Source organism: Brachycentrus maculatus, unplaced genomic scaffold (genome assembly GCF_059751285.1).
Source record: "Brachycentrus maculatus isolate JH-2025_06_01 unplaced genomic scaffold, ASM5975128v1 h1tg000633l, whole genome shotgun sequence".
NCBI lineage: Eukaryota > Metazoa > Arthropoda > Insecta > Trichoptera > Brachycentridae > Brachycentrus > Brachycentrus maculatus.
Window position 1 is genome coordinate 321,496 of NW_028281369.1, and position 25,426 is coordinate 346,921.

Sequence of the window (25,426 nt, forward strand, 5' to 3'; positions counted from 1 at the left end):
TGTCTATTTCATATCTCCCCATTGTTCACTCATGAATGGCATTTTTATATTTAGTTCCCATTTTTAATGGCTTTATATTTAGATAATGGAAACAAATGGAACAACTTTATTGCAAAGTTTTTTTGAGCAAAAAGGTGTGTGTTATATTTTGTTTAGTATGTTTCTGTGTTATGGATCTTATAGCTCTATGTACGTTACCATAAAGTGTGTAAATTGTGATTTGAGTGTTTTCCTGGGAGGTGATGTCTTGTAATTTGTGAGAGTTATTCTGAAAATTCAAATGAATGGATAGTTCTAGCGTATAGTTGTTTGACTGTCGTATGTTGTAATTCGTTGAATATTTCCTCTGTGAGAGTCCGTCTCGGAATTTTAAGTGTTATTTATATTATTGATTTTTGGGCAACAACGACAGTATTCAATAATGTATTAACCGTACTACCCCAACGAACAAGTGTGGAGGTCCTCACCAAAACGTTACATTTCCATCATAAATGATTTTATGCAATCAGGAACTCTAACTTGTAAAACTGTTACGTTTTGGTGCGATTTAATGATTTCATATTGTATTGACACAGATTGGTCACGTTTTGTCGCAACTTTAATTAAGATTTCGATAGAACACAGTAAACAGAATAGATTTGCATTTGAAGAATTTTATGTGCAATAGTGGAATTGAACTTTTTGGTGAGGACCTCCACAAGTTATCCAGCGAAAACGTAAGGCAAGATGGCTATATACGCAGCTGCGTATTTGAGTGTCGATTCGGTGAGTGGAGGGGTCACGGATTTTTTTAATTACCTAACGTCCAAGTGACTATGAAATCTAGCTACGGCTTATGCAACACCGCTTATTATGACCCTATTCAGCTTTTCAGCCTATTCTTGGCTTCAAGTTTTTAAGTTGAATAGCCTATGCCTACTCGTGAGTGGATTTATTCATTTATTTAGTTACTATAATTTCATGGAATTCATGAGTGAAAATTTTAAGCAAAAACACTCGGTATCTCGCTAGAGGCATGCGTTTATACATTTCATTCATTCAAAGTTAGCAGTTAAGTTACTTAGGTGTATGATTTTTGGGGGTCACGGACCACGCGTTCCCAACCGCTGGCAATACACCTCTACGCCAGATTTGAGCATTCAAACAGGTGTCTGCTCACATACCTTACCCGGCCGCGACGGCTTTCCGTAATACATTTTCACGTGCCGGCCTTCTTCGTACAAAACACAGTCCGCGGCCGTGTCGTCTCTCTCGGCTCCGGGCTCACACACGCGGCGGCCACCGACCGAACCGCACGGCCGCTCCGCAGTTCTGCGTCTCTGGTCGCGTCACATCACGGATATCGGGACTAATGGCAAAATGACCCTCGTATTATAGTCCAGCCTTGAAACAGCGAGTTCAAAAGTGACAGGCAGGCAGGCGACTCGACCGCTGTGTGTTTTAGATGCATTCCCCGTGAGTTTTGTGCAATTTTCGCTGCATCCCTGTGTCATAGATCGCGCTCTGCGCCGCGGAATTCGCGAGTCGGTGCCTCCTTTCGATGACAAATATCCGGTTCGACAATTGATTAGTTAGTTGGTTCACAATGTTGGTTACCTGTTTGGTTCTGTGTTGTGTTTTGGTGGCGGATCTCGCGGAAGCGGCCGACGAGGTCTGCTACGACGGAGGGAGTATCGCGGGAGCCGTTCTCGGGACGCTGCTGGCCGTCCTCGTACTCCTGGCGCTGGCGTATCTCTTCTACAGATACTACTGGAAGATCAAGAAGGGTAAGTGACGAGAAAAGATTGAGAATCACTGATTACACTGATCACAGATCCGCATTTAGGAACGGTTCACCCTACAGCTGGTTGTAAACAAGCGAATCACGTCGAAATTTTGACATTATGATTGAAAATTTGCAAAATTACAACATCAGACTCAAATTCTGTCAAAAACACCTCATCAAGATCTTTACGTTTTGTAGAATGACGACTTAAAATCTCGCAAGTCTAAAATAGCAACATTTTGAACGAAATGTCAATAAACTGAACTTAATGACGTTTTTGTAACATTCAACAGGTGATACAGATTTTTTTACCCGGTGTACTCTCAAGGTCATTAAGTATTAATAAATGTAACTTTTTAAAAGCAATTTGAGAATAAAACTATGAAATAATAATAATCTAGAATCATTACAATAATACGGTAATAAATGGGTCGAAAAACCCCAAACTAGAGACGTTTGGAAGTCATTACAGCAGGCCTACATCCAGCAGTGATGAGATGGCTGATAAAGAAATGAAAAGAAGAATATTAAATAATTACATCATAGATATATGCCTTTCAACAACGTCATATATTATATAAAAAAACTCGATTTTTCAGGAGATCATTAAGTATTAAAAATAAATATCAGGCCACTTATTGAACTTTTTACTGTGCAACAGATCTTTTTAGGCAAAAACTTAATGTTTTTTCTCCATTTGAATAATATTTAAAATAATAATTAAACAATACCTTTTCTTCAAAATGCAAAAACAACCCATTCTGTCCTGTAGCGGGTAAATATTCACAACATTTTGAGTGTGTCCAAATACTTGTTCACAAAATCTGGATTATCTCCAATTAAAGGAGTTATTTTCATATTATTTTTTGACATCTCATCAAAGATGAAGAAGAATATGGAAGTCTGGACATTTACGGGCTGTGTATAAAGTGAAACCAGCCTATGAAGGTCGTCAGCCCCGTAAATGCCCAGACTTCCATATTCTTCTTCATCTTTGATGAGATGTCAAAAAATAATATGGGTAAATATTTAGTTAAAAATATGCCGCTTTTGCTCTGGGATATATTACATTTTCTGGGCATTCCAAAAACATGCACAACTTAAAATTGGTGATTTTTGATATCGCTCACTCCTTTCAAGAACGTCATAAATCGATTTTAAAGTTTAAAAATATAAAACAATTTATTAAAAATAAATATCTAGCCACTTATTGAACTTTTTACTGTGCAAAGATCTTTTTAGGTTAAACCTGAAGGTTATTTCTCTATTTAAAAAAAAAAACAAAAAAACAATACATTTTCTTCAAAATGCAAAAAACAACACTTTCTGCCCTGTAGCGGGTAAATATTAAGTCAAAAATATGCCCCTTTTGCTGGGATATAGTACATTTTATGGGCATTCCGAAAACATGCACAACTGAAAATTGACGATTTTTGATTTATGACGTGCTTGAAAGGAGTGAGCGATATATGATGTTGTTGAAAGGAGTGAGCGATATACGTAACTACAATCTCCAGGTCTCAAACGTGAAAATTAATAACAAAATACATTCTGGTATCCATTCGACCAGCCTTTTGAGCAAATCTTGACTCATTAGATTACCTATCGACTGTTGATATCTTATGAGGATAAAAGACTTAAAATACATTCCGAAATAATGTAAATAATATCATAATACCGCGATTACATTCCAAAATACTGTTGATAACATCAGAATACTCCGATTACATGCGAAAACACTTAAAATTTATAAAAGAATATCCATATTACATTCGAAATACTGTAAACAATAAGAAATACGCAGTAACATGTGAAATTACTGTAAATAAAACCAGAATACCACAATACCATTCGAAAACAGGCTCACAGAAATAGTATGAAGTTGAAATATTTGTGTAAATAATAAAAACACAAATATTTCTCTTTTTAATTCAATTTACAATACAGTAAATAAAAGCAAAATTACGCTTACAATTCTAAATGCTGTGAATAATTCCAAAATGCCCCGATTACATGAAAAATTGTTGTAAATTATAACAGAATACCCCAATTACACTCGAAAATACTTACTGTGAAATATATGAATGTGAAATATATCGAATCCTAATTACATTTTAAAATAATATCATAATGCGTCATCTACATGCAAAACTACTATCAATTATATAATTATGAAATAAAATCAAAATACCGCGATTGCATTTATAAATACTGCAAATTATAATAGAATACATTTTAAATAAGCAAAAATACTATAAGTTTTACTAAAATACCGCAATTACATTAGAAAATACTGTAAGTAAAAGCAAAATATCCCGATTTGCTGTGAAAATACCATAAATTATACCAGAACACCAGTCACATTGAAAATACTGTAAATAATGGCAAAATATATCGATTGCATATGAAAATACTGTAAGTTATACCAGAATACCATAATTACATTTGAAAATGCTATAAATAGTAGCAAAATGTGTCAATTGCATGCGAAAATACTGTAAATAAAGCGGAATACTCTTATGTCATGGGAAAATACTGTATATTATTCCAGAACACCATAATTGCAGTTATAAATACTGTAAATAATAGCAAGATACGTCAATTGCATCCGAAAATACTGTAAATTGTATCAGAATAATATAATTGCATTTGAGAATACTATCGGAATATCCTGATGTCATAGTAAAAGTAGTCAGCCCCGTAAATGCCCAGACTTCCATATTCTTCTTCATCTTTGATGAGATGTAAAAAAATAACACTTTTTTTTTAATTATTAGTACACTTTAACCTACCGGTTTCGACAAGAACCTTGTCATCATTAGGGTTTATTAAATTCTAAAACATTAAAATACTTATAATTAATTAAATTCCCTTACATTTAGGATTTAGTTTTTGGTAGTGGAATGTAATTAATTGTGAGTATTTTAATGTTTATAATGTTTTAGAATTTAATAAACCCCGATGATGACAAGGTTCTTGTCGAAACGGTTAAAGTGTACTAATAATAAAAAAGTGGTTAAAACAAAGTTGTTTAATTTTATAAAGCTGCATTATTCCCAAAAAATAAAATCAAATAACAAATAGTGTAAACAAATGCCGATTGAATACTTAAGTATCGTAAATGGTTTGAAGAGAGCGTCGATTTAAGACGAAATCGACGAAAATAGCTAGGATATTATAATTCTGTTGTTTTAAACATTAGAGGCTGTTCCCTGAATCCTCAGAACCGGTTGTCTCACGGTGATAATCGTTAATTTGTATTGAAATTTCTTTTTTATGTCAAGAGAACCGGTTCCGCGTAATCAGGAACGAATCTCGATACAGGCGACTCGGAGCTATCGAGTATGTGGACGGTTAGGCGTGCATTTTATATCGTGTCTGTATACAAGCTAAACATCATTCGCTTCTAGAAATACCCATAGGTCTTCAGAGCACAGAACTAGTCTCTGCCACGTAACAAAAATTATTATTCTTCTTCATTATTAGCCCTCTGACCTCCACTGCTAGATATAGGCCTCTTCCCCTTCTTTCCATTTCCTCTGGTCGGTTGCTGCTTGCAGCCAGTTTTTACCCCCCACAGCGACAATACCTTCAGACCATCTCTTTTGGGGTCTTCCGGCACCTCTTTTGCTCTCCCAAGGTCTCCATCGTAGAATCCTTGGGGTCCATCTTGTGGGGTCCTGTCGCGCTATATGCCCTGCCCACTGCCATTTGAGTTTTGCCACGCAATCCATGATGTCCTCTACTTTGATTTTATTCCTGGCTACCGTAGCCGACACACGTCACAATCTTTATTCAGAGTACCTGTCCTTCGAACTAATTATCCGCGGAGTTCACCTATGTTTCGAATGGCTAGTGAGTACAACTCATGTTTTAGCCAAGTTGACATTTTCAATTGCTGAAAATCTGTGTTGAAAAGTCCAATGGTGAGCATATTGTCCTCTCAGAATCTTTAAAAACTATGTATGTATGTCCCTACTAGAATTAACATCACACACACACATTCATTCGTTTGCTAGATGTACACTAAATATTTTGTACTAATCTTTATGTTTCTGTGGTTAGCTATAATTGGCTTGTTTAATGTATATTTTAATGTTTTGTTTTACATATGTTACTGTTGTTAACCCATTTTGTTAACGCATTTTTTTCGATTGTTGCGCGGTATGATCGATAATCCTGAAATTATCCGGAGCATTGGTCTGTATGTTCCCGATAGTTACCTAAGACAGCGTCGGCATAGATTGTTTCACATTCCTATACATAGGACCAACCTGCCGATGGTTATGCCTGTAGGAAGAGCTACCGCTATGTTGAACAATATCACATTGGATATTGATCTGTTACATGTGTCCAAAGGAGTTTTCCGAAGCGGGATTCTTCTACACATTTAACAAGAGTCTTCTTGCTTACTTTTTAATTTGTTTTTTTAATGTATACGCCTTAAATGTTAGTTTGTAATGTATATATTAATTATTGAAAAAACTAACTAACTAACTAACTAACTAACCATCACGCCGCTTCCCCGCAGGGGTAGGCAGAGAGAATAGAACGTCACCACTCTGTCTTTGCAAACATTCTTCGCCTCTTCCACGTTCATGCATCTCCTCATACATACCCGCCGATTGTTACGACTCCTAACCTGACCACTTTCAAGTATTTGGCATACCTGATCGTGCCATGTTTTTCTCGGTCTTCCTCTGCTCTTTTTTCCACTTACATTGTATATTAATTATTGAATAAATTGAAATTGAAAAAATTGAAATAGAACCCAAATAAAAAATATAAAAAAAATTGAAAAACATGATAAGTATTCGGATACACTCAAAATGTTATAATTTTTTTCAATTTATCTTTACATTTTTGTATTTGTTCTCTATCAGTCGCAGTTTCTGGTCCGCAGTCAGGTTCTACCATATGTTCGCGTCGGGCTATCCACTCATCTCCCCACCATTCCCCATGACCTGGTATAATTCTGGCATTATCCTCAACCTAGCCCGTTCTATCCCCGAGGTATTTGGTTCCGTTTACCTTCGGGACGACCTCCGTTTTTTATTTGCATTCCTCATACAGGTATGGGTTACTGCGCTTCAATCATCGACCGTTTGAGAGACGCTCAAACCCTTTGGTTACCAGGGCTTTTGGGATTGCTATGCCAGAAATACCGCGATTTAAACATAGATAATTCAAAAGTAAAATGTGTTATATATCGCTCACTCCTTTCAAGAACGTTATAAATAAAAAAAATCGTGAATTTCCAGTTATGCGTGTTTTCGGCCATGCCCAGAAAATGTACTATATCCTAGCAAAAGTGTCATATTTTTAACTTAATATTTACCCGCTACAGGGCAGAAAGTGTTAATTTTGCATTTTGAAGAAAAGGTATTGTTTAATTATTTTTTTTAAATAAAATAAATATTTTTCAAACGGAGAAAAAACCTTTAGGTTTTACCTAAAAAGATATTTTGCACAGTAAAAAGTTCAATAAGTGGCTTGATATTTATTTTTAATACATTGTATTATATTTTTAAACTTTAAAAACGTTCTGAAAAATCAAGTTTTTTTATTTATGACGTTCTTGAAAGCAGTGAGCGATATGTGATAATTGAGGGGTATAAATCAAGCAGCGTTGCCAATGCCAATTTTCTGAATTCCCCAAAAATCTAGATCAATTTTCCCAATTTGGGGAAAAACAATGTCCCGATTCCCCACATAATTATCCCATGGAAAAAAGTTTTCGTAAGAAATCGACTACTTTGAATTTTTTTTAAAAATATAAAATACATAGTAATTAAAAATACATTTGACACGTAATAAAATATATGACAAAGGACAGCCTAACAAAACAGCTAGTACACTGACAAATATTTGGTTACATAGTACACACAAATAATAATTGACTCACTTCAAAACACATAAAAAATAATACTCAAAAAGAACACGCAAAAAATATACTTCCGAAACATTATTATATTGATAAATGGTAAAATGATAAAATCACCTCATTTTCCCCACATAGTGCCAATCCCCACAAATTCCCCATCGAGTTGAGATTCCCCGGAGTTTGGGGAATCCCCACAGACTGGCAACCCTGAAATCAAGACACAAACTACACCAACATGAAAAAGGAGAAATCGAGAAAAACTGCCATTTTATCACAATCGCATTTCTTTTTTTTTATAATAATAATTTTTTAGCAATAAAATAATATATATATTTACAGATTTGGCGTTTTATTTGTAGAACTCCATTTTAATTAATGTATTAAATGTTAAAATCAAACACTGATTTTTTGTGTCTACTATATTGTATTTTCATATTATTATTATTATTTTTTTTTTTGACATCTCATCAAAGATGAAGAAGAATATGGAAGTCTGGGCATTTACGGGGCTTACGACCGTCATAGGCTGGTTTAAGTGATCACTTTACACACGTGTAACATTCACCAATTCTACCCATTATTGACAACCACACTACTCAAATTCTTGGAAGTTCTATATATATGAACTAATTTAGAAACCTTGTTCATGAATCACTAAAATCTTGACATCTCACCAATAGATGTCTCTAGTGAGGTTTTAGTGATTCATGAACAAGGTTTCTAAATTAGTTCATATATATAGAACTTCCAAGAATTTGAGTAGTGTGGTTGTCAATAATGGGTAGAATTGGTGAATGTTACACGTGTGTAAAGTGATCACTTAAACCAGCCTATGACGGTCGTAAGCCCCGTAAATGCCCAGACTTCCATATTCTTCTTCATCTTTGATGAGATGTCAAAAAATAATATGAAAATAACTCCTGTAATTGGAGATAATCCAGATTTTGTGAACAAGTATTTGGACACACTCAAAATGTTGTAAATAAATTATCTGGTCAAATTATAAGCTTAATAATAAAAATGAAAATGGTATTTTCTGGCGTTTCTCATGTGTGTGATTATAATCCGGGATTCGGATCTCACATACTAATATAAGAGTTTCTGCTTAATAAAAAGCTTCTTTACATCTCACCAATAGATGTCTCTAGTGAGGTTTTAGTGATTCATGAACAAGGTTTCTAAATTAGTTCATATATATAGAACTTCCAAGAATTTGAGTAGTGTGGTTGTCAATAATGGGTAGAATTGGTGAATGTTACACGTGTGTAAAGTGATCACTTAAACCAGCCTATGACGGTCGTCAGCCCCGTAAATGCCCAGACTTCCATATTCTTCTTCATCTTTGATGAGATGTCAAAAAATAATATGAAAATAACTCCTGTAATTGGAGATAATCCAGATTTTGTGAACAAGTATTTGGACACACTCAAAATGTTGTATATTGTATTTTATTGTTAAAAAACACATATTTTTTTAGGACAATTGTTTCGCCCAGTTATGGACATTATTCACATACGTTTGAAAGTTGATATATCGGTTTTTAGTAATCAGAGGGTTAAGACGGTGTCATTCTGTATGCGAAGGTTATAGACAGAATCTCGATATATTGCGACGTTTTGTCTCTGCATACTTTAAAACAGTCACGTGGTCTTTATGACGTACCCACTCTTCTGAATGGGATTTTTGCAGTCGGGAGGAATATCTAATTTAAAATACTTAACCTACGAGATAAAGGATTGCATTAGACTCGTTTTGTGTTAATAACAGCCTATAAAATCAATAATTTAATTCATCATTTTCTTTTGGAAAATTCGCCTTCGTAATAAGATTGTTTTCGTAAGTTGGTAATGAATGACGTCACAGAAACGATGGAGTTATTTTAATATTGGTGACATTGCTAAATTATTGGCGGCTTTATTTGTTGATGTCTATGGTCCACCCCACCCCTCCCATATTTGTATAACACAAATGGTAGTGTTGTGGAAACAAAAAATCCACAATACTACTATTACAGCTCTATAAACCATAGACAATAAACCGTATTACGTCATAAAACGTTCGATGACGGAAATTTGATTCGCCTTCGTAATAACGTCGTTTTCGTAAATTGGTAGTGAATGACGTCACAGAAACGATGTACTTATTTTAATATTGGTGACATTGCTAAATTAGTGGCGGCTCTCTATAAACTATAGACAATAAACCATATGACGTCATAAAACGTTCTATGATGGAAATTTGATTCGCCTTCGTAATAACGTCGTTTTCGTAAGTTGGTAATGAATGACGTCACAGAAACGATGTACTTATTTTAATATTGGTGACATTGCTAAATTAGTGGCGGCTCTATTTGTCGATGTCTATGGAAGTTTGAACATGAGGTTTAAATAAATAAATAATTAAATACATTTATCCATACGGGTATACAGGTTTAGTAAACGATTTGCAGTTTCGTACGTACCTCGTGTCTTGCGGCAATCCCTTCGGCATTCCTCGGCAATAGTGTGTCAAGAGAATACACTGGCATGAGCGTGGATAGTGTGTGTGTGCAAGAACCGAACCTGTATCCGTGGTATCCACTTACTATCTATCTGTGCACCTATGTTTCGTAACTCTATCTCGGCACCAATCACTGCCACGCCAGGGCTGAGTATCTCGAGATATCTTCTCTTTTACGTTTAGATATTTTGTTAATAAGAACATATCGCTTACTCCTTTCAAGAACGTCATAAATCTAAAATCGTCAATTTTCAGTTGTGCATGGTTTCAGAATGCCCATGTACTATATCCCAGCAAAAGCGGCATATTTTTAACTTAATATTTACCCGCTACAGGGCAGAAAATGTTGTTTTTGCATTTTGAAGAAAAGGTATTGTTAATTTTTTTTTAATATAAGTACTTAATATTTTTCACATGGAGAATAAACCTTCAGGTTTTATTTACCTAAAAAGATCTGTTGCATAGTTAAAAGTTCAATAAGTTGCTTGATATTTATTTTTATACATTTCATTATACCCTTTTTTTTTAATCTCTGAATGTTTTTTAATAATTATTATAATGATTAAAGAAAACACTTCGTTTTTTACCACTTGAGTTTTATTATAGACTACATGTTTCAGAAGTTAAACTTTCATCATTCAGGTCTGTATAATAACTTATGTTATTATACAGACCTGAATGATGGATGTTTAACTTCTGAAACATGTAGTAATAAATAAAACTCAAGTGGTAAAAAACGAAGTGTTTTCTTTAATCATTGTAACATGTCTTACCACAAAGTAAATGCCGAAACAATAAATAAAATAATAATTTTAACATAAATGTGGAATTGTTTAATTGACTTTTTTGTATTATATTTTGAAACTTTAAAAACGTTCTCCTGAAAAATTAGGTTTTTTTATTTTAGACGTTCTTTGACGTTCGGAGTGAGCGATATATAAATAAAGTAGAATTGAATCCAATAACCGTGTTTAATTATGGATATATTCTCCAACAATTGAATGATTTATGACAGATTCCTTTCAATATTTTCCCGGAAACCCTTTGATAGTTATGATATCACGATGGTCTTGAATTTTTTACCCATAATTACGCTAGAACAATTAAATTATACAATCATTACTTAATTTCCTATTAATGGCGCAGTTAGGCAGCAAATGTATGCGTAATAATAATTAATTATTTAATAAAACCATGGGAAAGAATACAGAATCTAAACGGAAGACATTCATAATAAAATTATGACGCGTCATATCAGGGGGATATTCGCAAGCACCGAATTCATTCCTCCGGAAAGAGGTCACATGTTTTTTCACGCCCGATTTTTTAACCTTCCCTTCCCGGTGTTGTGTACCCAGTACATATTGCTTCTAATAACTATAATATCTCTATAAATATAATAAATACAAAGCTAAGATTTGAGGTATTTCTCCATAGCGTTTTTACGCATTGATTTAAAAAATAATATTAATAATAATCTGAATTTATCGGGTACATCGGAGGTATTATATATACATATATATATATATATATATATATATATATATATATATATATATATATATATATATATATATATATATATATATATATATATATATATATATATATATATATATATATATATATATATATATATATATATATATATATATATATATATATATATATATATATATATATATATATATATATATATATATATATATATATATATATATATATATAAATATATATATATATATATATATATATATATATATATATATATATATTTATATATATATATATATATATATATATATATATATATAAATATATAAATAGCGCGTGAAGAGAGTGCGGGAACCGCGAATCAATATTCGCATCTCACTCTTGCATACATGCACTGTGTAAGCGTGAGGAGCTCAAAGCTCAATGATCTCTAGCTAGCGGTCAGTAGCTCTTGAGCTCCCGACAAGAGCAGACCTACGCTTGTTTCGTGAGCGTTGCGAGATGGTTTTTTAATGTTTTCAGCAAATAAATCTAAATTATATATTTTTTTACTTCATTTATAGTTAATTAAGGGGATTAGCTATGAATGTCCGTATTTATCTATATCATATGGACCATTGGTTGCGGATAAGGGTTAGAAGAAGAAGTTTTGTATTATAATAATAATTTCATATTGTAATTTTAGACGGATGGCTCCAAGCAATGAATTTATGAATTTACCCAAGCTCGTAACACGCAGGAACAATGCTGACCTTATTTTTCTGTATAAAATTTTAAATAATAATGTAGATTGCCCAGAGCTTTTATCATTCATCAATTTTAGAGTCCCGGGAGCACAGACCAGAAGCAAAAACTTATTTTTCAATGCATATTCTAAAAAACAAACAAAAAATCCAATATAAGTATACCATATTCTAAAAATACAAAATCGGGCGTGAACTGACACGTTCTGTCATATGTGAGTTTTTGGCATCATCTATGTGACAAAATTCTATGTGTATCTCGTGGTATGTATCATGAAGCGTGTGATTGGTATTTTGTATATGAAAAGAGTTCATCTTATATTATCCCACGAATAGGACTCGACTTTATATTTGAAATTGAAGTCAAAAGATGTCAACGCGCGGTATAAACGCAGTAAAACCCGGAATTTATGGAAACTTTATATGAAACGACATAGAATATCAGTTAAAGTCGGCATTTAAAAGTAAATTTAATGGCGTACCTCCCACAGCGACAGGGTCATATGCTGAATTCTTAGATCTAACCCCTTCAGGCACGTTGTTTAGTAGGTAGGTACTGTATATTAAAAAAAAAACAATTATTAATACGAAAAGTAAAAAAAAGGGATATAGTTATTTTTAACATCTCATCAAAGATGAAGAAGAATATGGAAGTCTGGGCATTTACGGGGCTGACCACCGTCATAGGCTGGTTTAAGTGATCACTTTACACACGTGTAACATTCACCAATTCTACCCATTATTGACAACCACACTACCCAAATTATTGGAAGTTCTATATATATGAACTAATTTTGAAACATTGTTCTTGAATCACTAGAACTTCACTAGAGACATCTATTGCTTTCGTACAATTAACGATAGTGTTAGCACTCCATCCTTCAAATTCAGTGCCCTATGCACCATTGTGTTAGGATATCTGTCTGAATAATGTTTTTTTACAGAAATCAGTGCTTATAATTAGAAATGACCTTGAAACTGGAATTACTTCACTTTTTTTTAATTTATTGTTAATTTTGTACAAAAGTAAACGTCAAAATTGGAATCATTGTTCGCAGTTTGAATGTTTGAACGGCCCAATGGCGGCGCTGCCACGCGATAAACGCGTAGCTAAACGCCGAAACTAATCCAGCGTGGCCGATGATTTAACTGGCTTTTTTCATCCTGGCAACTCAAATAATAGGCACCCGCGTAATTCGTCGGCCATAAATTCTGTCCGGTAGGTACTTTGTCTAATTAATAGGCCCGGGTGGGTTTTTAAATTGAGGTTAGCGATCACATGTTCTTGCCCAATTTTTTCTTGCGCAACAGTACCTACTTTTAATGATAAGGCGCATTTTTCGCGCTCTAGAATGGAAAATACATAAGGTGTATTGTATGCCAGAATCGATCATTGTCAGACGGGAGGAATATCTAATTTAACATACTCAACCTATAAAGGATTGTATTAGACTCGTGAAGTGTTTATAACAACCAATATAATCAATATTTTCATTCATTTTTTTTGGAAAATTCGCCTTAGTAAATACGTTGTTTTCGTAAGTTGGTAATGAATGACGTCACAGAAACGATGGATATTGATATTGATATTGGTTTATTTATTTTGATATTGGTAACATTGCTAAATTATTGGCGGCTCTATTTGTTGATGTCTATGGTCCACCCAATCAATTAATGATTTTTTTTTGTCAATGTCTTCCTGATGGCACTTACAAGATCTCGAAAATGATATGCTTATCGTGATAGATATCCATTTCCTCGACGATACGGTAATCGTAGTATTTATTTCGTAAGATAAGAAAATGATAATTGATTTTACATTCATTTAAAAAGGTAGTTGACTCACTGCAGTTAAATTTGTTTTCTATCTTACAACCGTCTACTCGTAATTTGTTTTCTTTCATTATTATGATAATTGGTGCTATTATCTGTAGATTTTTTTAATAATAATAAAATAATAAAACCCTTATCCGCACCCCAATGGTGCATAGGGCACTGTGTCATATAAACGCAGTGTTATCTTGATCATTTACACATGAAGGAAGGGTGATCAGCCCTCCGCTTCAGGTACCAGTCCATGGTAATATTGAATAAATATCACAGTGAAAAAATCACTTATATTTATTTTTACCCCCCTTGGGAATCGAACCCGGGACCTCCAGAACGGTAGCGGAGTGTGCTGACCATGACACTACGGAGGCGGACAGAAAAAAGTTAGTTTATATTACATTTAATACAAACTATTATTTACACTTGATTTACATCATATTTACATCTTCTTACAGTAAACAAAACATATATTTTAAAATTCTTTCATACTCTTTTCATTCTTCATACATTCAGGCATATTATCGTGCATTTTACAACCGTTATACATAATACAATTTTGCTACTCTGCTATTTTGTTTTTTTTTTTTAATTATTATTTATGTCTTATTATATTATTCTCAATATTATTAATATTTAAAGCATTTACTTTGTGGTTAGTCATTTTTACTTATTTATTTTTTACAAAAATGTTAATAAAATTAGTATATTAGTATATATATTGGGGGGGGGGGTTCTTATTATATCCTTATTTCTAGTAACATGTTTATGAATTTTGTTAAATTTCAAATAACTTTATTCTTTAAGTATTTAGGCGCTTCGTCGTTTATAAAAATTTATGTTTAAAAATAGTCATAAATATATATTTTCTCTTTTTTAAGGGTTACCAGTTGAGGTACCTATAAAAAAAGATACTATATCTTAAATACATTTTTCTTAAGCTCTATTCTCATAGATTCATTTTAAAGAATCTCCAATTTATTCATTAATATGGCGTTTAATTTGTAATTATTTACGTTTAATGTTAATTATATCTACTTATATAAATTCTTTCTTAAAATAAAAATAAAAATTGCCATGTCAATAAATTCTTCCTTTCCCAGAAAATAAATATAAGGGTACATACCTACATCCCCCACTACCTAATGAACAAACCAACCTTATGTCTTCACTACTGCTAAACATATTTAAATAGACTATTACTGTACATCATCTCTCTCTATGTAAACGCTTGCATGATGCGTTATTGATTAACTAATAATTACATATACAGTATCTACTCAATTAATTAGGGCCACGCAGAATTTCGCGCAATTTCTGAATTCAAACAGGAATAACTCAGAGAAAACCTTGAATAAAACAACACTGAATTTTATTTACACATGAACACTTTATTACGCTTAAATTATGCATATATTTTCATATAAATATAGTTAGTATTTAGTATTTCCACCTTTGGCAGAAATAACTGCCTCAATTCTTTTGGCATACTTAAAATGCACTGTTTTATCATGTTTTTTATTTCTTCGTCTTCTGACCAAATTTTTAAATATTTTTTTTTAGACAGTCTACTGTCGGATTTGGAAATGAGTATACCTTATTTTTTAACATGCTCCATACGTTTTCTATAGGATTGAGGTCCGGAGAATTTCCAGGCCAGGGGAGCAAAGGCAGATTTTTGCTAGACAAAAATTTTATTATTGATTTAGCCCGGTGGCAAGGTGCCCCATCCTGCATGAAGGTGTATGGACCTTCTGTTGGGTCGAGGGTATGGTAGAAGGGCAATAAAATTCGTTCGAGGACCTGCTTATAGGAATTTTGGTTCGTTGTTCCTTCCACGAAAAACAACGGCCCAGGTAAATTGTTAATAATACATGACCATATCATTGTTGCAGGGGGGTGTTTGATAACTTTTACCACACAGGCCTCATTGTAACGTTCCATTGGTGTTCTCCTGACGAATTGACGGCTCTCTGTCACGGCTTCTAACCGGCACTCATCACTAAAGATGACCTGAAAAATAATGAAAATTTAAGTTTAATTCAAATATATAAGTTTATTTACTAAAATGATATGTTGAAAATTCAATTTAAATAAATACCTTTTTCCAATCATCTACCGAGTAATTTCGATGTAGCCTGGCCCATTTTAATTGATCCGCTTTCATTCGTGGTGTCAATTTTGGTACTTTTACAGGGCGCCTGCATTTCAGATTTACTTCGTAAAGACGTCGCCTCAGTGTTGATACCGATATATTTATATCCTCTTCTTCCAATTTTATTTTTAATGTTTTTGCTGATGCACTACGGTTTTCTAAGGCACTTTGAACGATTTTTCGATCAGTCCTCGGTGTTGTTTTTCTAATCCTACGACAGTTCTTCCGCCGATTGCTGGTGGCGGGTGACTGATTATTTATTGATTTTGAAATTCTGTCCACTGTTTGACGAGAAACGTTTTCTTTTTTTGAAATTTCTCTATTAGATAGTATTCCTTATTTCAGTAGCACTATAACACTAGACTTTTTTTTCTTAGAAATGTCTCTACTTTTTCCCATTTTGTCCTTTTAAAAAAAAACACTTGTGTTTACAAAAAAAAATATACTTTATGAACTAAAATTAAAAATTAAGTTTTTTTCACAAGACACGATAACTATATAACCTCTCTGAACAAAACAATAACCAGAACTCAAGAAACTTCACTAATAAATGAGATAGGACTATTTTTTGAACTTTCAGCTATCTGTCTACCTGTGCTAATTAGGGACCTTTCTCAGAAAAAGGGTTTGAAATTTTGTAAAGGCTTAAATAATCCAGGTATATTTTACATATTATTGAAGGTAATATACATGATATTAGATGTCAATAGAAAACTTAAAGAATTTATGTAAAATAAATATAATAATCCAAAAGATTTCAGAGTATTCAAAAAAATAATGGGTGGCCCTAATTCATTGAGTAGATACTGTACATATATCAATTCTTAAAAAATAATATTACCAACAATTGTATTAAGCTTTAAAATATTAATTCTCTAAAATATGGCCATGTCAATAAATTCTTCCTTTCCCAGAAAATAAATATAAGGGTACATACCTACATCCCCCATCAGCTACTGTTGTCTCCCATAAATTATTGCTGCACGTGTTAAAACTGTCACTTAGAATTGTATAGCTACACAAGGACCGTAGTCCATTTGATCTTCACATTCGTTTGATAATGCCCTAACAAGGCGAAACAATTGTCACAATATAATTTTTCATGTGTTTTTGTTAATAAAATACAACTTAGTAGACTCTTAAAATCCGTGTTTGATTTAAAATTAATACATAAATTTATATTATCCACTGACACTTCGTGATGGAATTGCATTTTTAATTTATTATTAGATTAAAACCAATATTTTTAGCTTTTCCACTTTTTTATTTGACCAGCGACCGGGTTTTGTCGTTACCGACATCATCAGACTGGTCTGATGATGTCGGTAACGACGAAGTCTGGATCAGTCTGATGATGTCAGTAACGACGAAACCCGGTCGCTGGTCAAATAAAAAAGTGGGAAAGCTAAAAATATTGGTTTTAATCTAATAATAAATTATTAATACATAAATCTCCAATTTATTTAAATTTTCTTCACTGGCCAAAAAAAATACGGTGCAGCAGTAATCTACATATAATATATATATATATATATATATATATATATATATATATATATATATATATATATATACAGTATCTACTCAATGAATTAGGGCCACGCAGAATTTCACGCAATTTCTCAATTCAAACAGGAATAACTCAGAGAAAACCTTGAATAAAACAACATTGAATTTTATTTACACATGAACACTTTATTACGCTTAAATTATGCATATATTTTCATATAAATATAGTTAGTATTTAGTATTTCCACCTTTGGCAGAAATAACTGCCTCAATTCTTTTCGGCATACTTAAAATGCACTGTTTTATCATGTTTTTTATTTCTTCGTCTTCTGACCAAATTTTTTGAATATTTTTTTTTAGACAGTCTACTGTCGGATTTGGAAATGAGTATACCTTATTTTTTAACATGCTCCATACGTTTTCTATAGGATTAAGGTCCGGAGAATTTCCAGGCCAGGGGAGCAAAGGCAGATTTTTGTTAGACAAAAAATTTATTATTGATTTAGCCCGGTGGCAAGGTGCCCCATCCTGCATGAAGGTGTATGGACCTTCTGTTGGGTCGAGTGTATGGTAGAAGGGCAATAAAATTCGTTCGAGGACCTGCTTATAGGAATTTTGGTTCATTGTTCCTTCCACGAAAAACAACGGCCCAGGTAAATTGTTAATAATATATGACCATATCATTGTTGCAGGGGGGTGTTGGATAACTTTTACCACACAGGCCTCATTGTAACGTTCCATTGGTGTTCTCCTGACGAATCGACGGCTCTCTGTCACGGCTTCTAACCGGCACTCATCACTAAAGATGACCTGAAAAATAATGAAAATTTAAGTTTAATTCACATATATAAGTTTATTTACTAAAATGATATGTTGAAAATTCAATTTAAATAAATACCTTTTTCCAATCATCTACCGAGTAATTTCGATGAAGCCTGGCCCATTTTAATCGATACGCTTTCGTTCGTGGTGTCAATTTTGGTACTTTTACAGGGCGCCTGCATTTCAGATTTACTTCGTAAAGACGTCGCCTCAGGTTGATACCGATATATTTATACCCTCTTCTTCCAATTTTATTTTTAATGTTTTTGCTGATGCACTACGGTTTTCTAAGTCACTTTGAACGATTTTTCGATCAGTCCTCGGTGTTGTTTTTCTAATCCTACGACAGTTCTTTCGCCGATTGCTGGTGGCGGGTGACTGATTTTTTATTGATTTTGAAATTCTGTCCACTGTTTGACGAGAAACGTTTTCTTTTTTTGAAATTTCTCTATTATATAGTATTCCTAATTTCAGAAGCACTATAACACTAGACTTTTTTTCCTCAGAAATGTCTTTAATTTTTCCCATTTTGTCCTTTTCAAAAAAACCACTTGTGTTTACAAAAAAAAATTATACTTTATGAACTAAAATTAAAAATTAAGTTTTTTTCACAAGACACGATAACTATATAACCTCTCTGAACAAAACAACAACCAGAACTCAAGAAACTTCACTAATAAATGAGATAGGACTATTTTTTGAACTTTCAACTATCTGTCTACCTGTGACAATTAGGGACCTTTCTCAGAAAATGGGGTTGAAATTTTGTAAAGGCTTAAATAATCCAGGTATATTTTACATATTATTGAAGGTAATATACATGATATAAGATGTCAATAGAAAACTTAAAGTATTTATGTAAAATAAATATAATAATCCAAAAGATTTCAGAGTATTCAAAAAAATAGTGGGTGGCCCTAATTCATTGAGTAGATACTGTATATATATATATATATATATATATATATATATGTATATATATATATATATATATATACATATATATATACATATATATATATATATATATATATATATACATATATATATGTATATATATATATATATGTATATATATATATATATATATATATATATATATATATATATATATATATGTATATATATATATATGTATATATATATATATATATATATATATATATATATATATATATATATATATATATATATGTATATATATATATATGTATATATATATATATATATATACATATATATATATATATATATATATATATATATATATATATATATATATATATATATATATATATATATATATATATACATATATATATATATTTATATATATTTATATATATATATATATATATATATATATATATATATATATATATATATATATATATATATATATATATATATAAATATATATATATATGTATATATATATATATATATATATATATATATATATATATATATATATATATATATATATATATATATATATATATATATGTATATATATATATATATATATATATATACATATATATATACATATATATATATATATATATATATATATATATATATATATATATATATATACATATATATATATATATATACATATATATATATAAATATATATATATATGTATATATATATATATATATATATATATATATATATATATATATATATATATATATATATATATATATGTATATATATATATATATATATATACATATATATATTCATATATATATATATATATATATATATATATATATATATATATATATATATATATATATATATATATATATATATATATATATGTATATATATATATATATATATAAATATATATATATATATATATATATATATATATATATATATATATATATATATATATAATATATGGAATAATTATGGTTCTATAATATATATGAGTTCTGCAGTACCTATTTCAATTGATTGTTTAAAAAAGGTTGTTGACTCTGTGCAATTAAATTTGTTTTCCTATCTTACAATCGGCCACTCGTAATTCGCTTTCTTTCATTATTATAATGATTGGAGCTATTAGCAGCAGATAACTGGAACACGTAATACTGTATAAATGCTTTGATAAATAACAATTTTTATAATCGCGATAATTACAAATGTTCGTGCAGTATTATGGTTTCGAGGCAGACTTCCACGTAGGAAATTATCTATAAATTAAAACGCATGACAGTCGAAAATGTGCACCCTTAAGGGGTTACTCGCAAACATACAATTCGCCACGCGACCACCAGGCGGCGCGAGGAGCCAGGCGTGTCTCTGCGCACGATACGAGTAAATACAGTAGCGAGCAGTCAAATCTTTCCAGTCAGAAATTATCATTTTTTTTTACATAATATTTTTTTTTGGATTTATTGATAGTTTCTCAGTCCAAATTATAAAGCAACTTGAAAAATATTTAGTATATTTAAAAGAATAATTAAACAGTATCTATTCTTTAAAAATGCAAAAACAACACTATCTGCCCTGTAGCGGGTAAATATTAAGTTAAAATATGCCTCTTTTTCTAGGATATAGTACATTTTCTGGGCATTTGAAAACACGCAAAACTGAAAATTGTCGATTTTTGATTTATGACGTTCTTGAAAGGAGTGAGTGACATGTTTGAATCACATGCGTTGTATTTCCAAGTCTGTCTTGGGACTATGTAATTGCACTAATAGACACCGCACACATCGCTCACTCCTTTCAAGAACGTCATAAATCAAAAAACGTCAATTTTCAGTTGTGCATATTTTCGGAATGCCCAGAAAATGTACTATATCCCAGAAAAAGAGGCATATTTTTAACTTAATATTTATTCGTTACAGGGCAGAAAGTGTTGTTTTTGCATTTTGAAGAAAAGGTATTGTTTAATTATTTTTTAAAATAAACTAAATATTTTTCAAATGGAGAAAAAACCTTCAGGTTTTACCTAAAAAGATATGTTGCACAGTAAAAATTTCAGTAAGTGGCTTGATATTTATTTTTAATACATTGTATTATATTTTCAAACTTTAAAAACGTTCTCCTGAAAAATCAAGTATTTTGACTTATGACGTTCTTGAAAGGAGTGAGCGACATGTAGTGATAGTTCGGCGTTTAGTGTGTCAGTCGATCGAACTTTTTACCGCAGCGTTACTTTCTTTTGTAAAACTACACGTACCTGCAATAGCTAATAACTACTTGTTGTGGTGTGCCGTAAGTGGTACCAGACCACCCAGTTCACCTGTCATTCTCGTGTATTCTCATGGTTTGTCCGCGAAAATAGTACAAACTTATTATTGATAAGCGCTATCGATTTCACTGCCGATTCAATGTCGAATTCCGCGATCGCCGGAGAGAATCAGCGGTTAGCGTGTTTGGGTACATGCGTATTGATCATTATAATACGCGAGGACATGACAAAATACATGTGGGGCCGATAAACACAACTAAGTTTGGAGTAAGGTCAGCCTCCGTAGTGTAATGGTCAGCATGCTCGGCTTCCGTACTGGAGGTTCGATTCTCAGGGGGGGTTAAATAAATATAAGTGTTTTTGCCCGCCTCCGTAGTGTAATGGTCAGCACGATCGGCTACCGTTCTGGAGGTCCCGGTTTCGATTCCCAGGGGGGTTCAAATAAATATAAGTGATTTTTTCACTGTAATATTTATTCAATATTACCCTGGACTGGTACCTGATCGAGATAACACTGCGTTTATATGAAGCAGTGCCCTATGCACCATTGGGTATTATATTATTTTTTTATAGTTATTTTATAGTTATTAGTTTTTAATAGTTATTACACTTCGTGTGTAAACGATCAAGATAACACTGTGTTCATTTGAAGCAGTGCCCTATGCACCATTGGGGTGCGGATGAGGGTTTTATATTAAATAATATTTATTCAATATTACCCTGGACTGGTACCTGAAGCACAGGGCTGATCACCTTTCCTTCATGTGGTCATGATCAAGATGACACTGCGTTTATATGATGCAGTGTCCGATGCACCATTGGGTGCAGATGAGGGTTTGAAGAAGAAGAAGAAGGTTCTTACAATATATTGCCTATACCCAAATTCACCAGCTGTCTGACAAATCGCTCACTCCTTTCAAGAACGTCATAAATCAAAAAACTAGATTTTTCAGGAGGACGTTTTTAAAGTTTAAAAATATAATACAATGTACTTATCAAAAATAAATATCGAGCCACTACTATACTTTACTGTGCAACAGATCTTTTTAGGTAAAACCTGAATGTTTTTTCTCCATTTGAATACTATTTAGTATATTTAAAAAAAAATATTAAACAATACATTTTCTTCAAAATGCAAAAACAACACATTCTGCCCTGTAGCGGGTAAATATTAAGTTAAAAATATGCCGCTTTTGATGGGATATAGTACATTTTCTGGACATTCCGAAAACATGCACAACTGAAAATTGACGATTTTTTTATATATGACGTTGTTGAAAGGAGTGACCGATATATCGATTAGTAAAATAATTTTCTCAAATAAATTATTATTATTATTATTAATAATATAGTAGACGACTTGGATTCACAGAAATATGTGAGTAACACGCAACGCGGATGCGGTCTTGAACTGTAGTGAGTAATTCCCAATAATTCTAACAAATCAATGATCTAATCGACTCCCTTCGAAAGAAAATACAATCAATGACGTCACGGTCGGAAAAAGTTATCAATCAAATTTGTCAATTTGATTGATAACGTTTTCATTCCATTAGATTAAGGTTTTTTTGTCCGCCTCTATGGTGTTATGGTTAGCGTGTCTAGATAGCGTGGTTCGATTACCAGGGGGAGTGAAAATAAATATTAGTGATTTTTACACTCTAATTTTTTGTCCGCCTCCGTAGTGTAATGGTCAGCACGCTCGGCTACCGTTCTGGAGGTCCCGGGTTCGATTCCCAAGGGAGGTAAAATAAATATAAGTTATTTTTTCACTGTCATATTTATTCAATATTATTCTGGACTGGTACCTGAAGCGGTGGGCTGATCACCTTTCCTTCATGTGTAAACGATCAAGATAACACTGCGTTTATATGACGCAGTGCCCTATGCACCATTGGGGTGCGGATAAGGGTTTTATTATTTTAGTATTAATTTTTATTTAATGGTTAGCGTGTCTAGCTAGCGTGGTTCGATTACCAGGGGGAGTGAAAATAAATAATAGTAATTTCACACTCTAATTTTTATTTAATATTACCCTGGACTGGTACGAGAAGCGCAGGGCTGATCACCGCGCCTTCATATAAGTAACGATCAAGATAATACTGCGTCAATACGATGTAGTGCTCATGCACCACTGAGTGCGGATAAGGGTTAGAGGTTTTCACTTAAGTAATCTAAAAATAAAAATAAAAATAAACTGTCATGTACATAAAAGTATAACTATAATAAACTTACATTACATGTTTTTATCAAATAATAGAATTTTTTATCAACTAGTCAAATCGACATCAACAATATTTCTCTTAAACGTATTAAAATAAGCGATGTCACATAGTACTTATACGACGCAATCTAAGTCACTACTGTGGTGTTGAGTACTATTAACGTACTGTATTACTGCAGTGTTGAATACTATGAACGTACTGTATTACTGTAGTGTTGAGTACTATGAACGTACTGTATTACTGTAGTGTTGAGTACTATGAACGTACTGAATTACTGTAGTGTTGAGTACTATGAACGTAATGTATTACAAGTTTCTCTGCTAATCCGAACTTTTCAAAATCCGAACAGGCCACATCCCCATCAGTTCGGATTCCCTGTAGATGTTGGCCTAACCTTGGGCGATTTCCAATGCCACTGCGGGCGAGTCGCCAGATCGATGGGCGATTTTCTAATGAATAGTGGAAAGTGTATTAGAAATTATCAGTCTCAGGAAATGTTCCAACTGTCAGTTGGCGTGCTCTAGTATTCCAGTACAGGGTGGCGCAAAATTAATCACCCAATCGGAAGATGTTATATTTTTTGCGAATGGCGTCGTACATCCATCATATTTGACTTTTGTGAACTAGACAGCTGCACAGAGTGAGGGACATTTTTTTGTAGTACGTTTTTTTTTGCATTTTTGGACTAAGTAGAATCTATTTACTCCAAAAATGCAAAAAAAAACGTACTACAAAAAAATGTCCCTTACTGTGTTTTGAGTTTGGACAGCCGTGCTGTGTCGGGTTGTGGTCCCGCGGTAAGTGTCGCGGACTCTTGACTCCAGAGTTTCTCGGTTCGAATCCACTTTATCACAATTTGATACCTATTTCTAATAATGAGCCGATTAGACTTACAGCAATCGTATAAAATTTAAGTATTTCTGTAAATAATAAAAACACAAATATTTATATTTTACAAAAAAAAATCAATTCCCAAGGGGGGTCTAATAAATATAAGTGATTTTTTCACAGTAATATTTATTCAATATTACACTGGACTGGTACCTGAAGTGGAGGGCTGATCACCTTTCCTTCATGTGTAATCGATCGAGATAACACTGCGTTTATATGAAGCAGTGCCCTATGCACCATTTGGTGTTATATTATTTTTTATATGAATATAAAAAGGATTGATGAAACGGGCGCAAATGTGTATTGTAGCCGTCCGGCCACGCCATTTGGTGTTGTCAGGTTGACAACACTGAATTATACTGCTACTGTCAGGTTGACAACACTGAGCGGA

General features: G+C 32.4%; 1 protein-coding gene across 1 annotated transcript in view; it reads left to right on the forward strand.

The window, feature by feature from the left end:
* Positions 1-1,265: 1,265 nt before the first annotated feature.
* The window catches only part of LOC148300923 (uncharacterized), a 112,744-nt gene continuing 88,583 nt past the window's right edge, over positions 1,266-25,426 (forward strand). Inside the window, exon 1 of the mRNA XM_088274115.1 lies at positions 1,266-1,766. Coding sequence (XP_088130241.1) covers positions 1,586-1,766 — 181 coding nt within the window. The 5' untranslated portion in view covers positions 1,266-1,585. The remainder of the gene's footprint in view (positions 1,767-25,426) is intronic.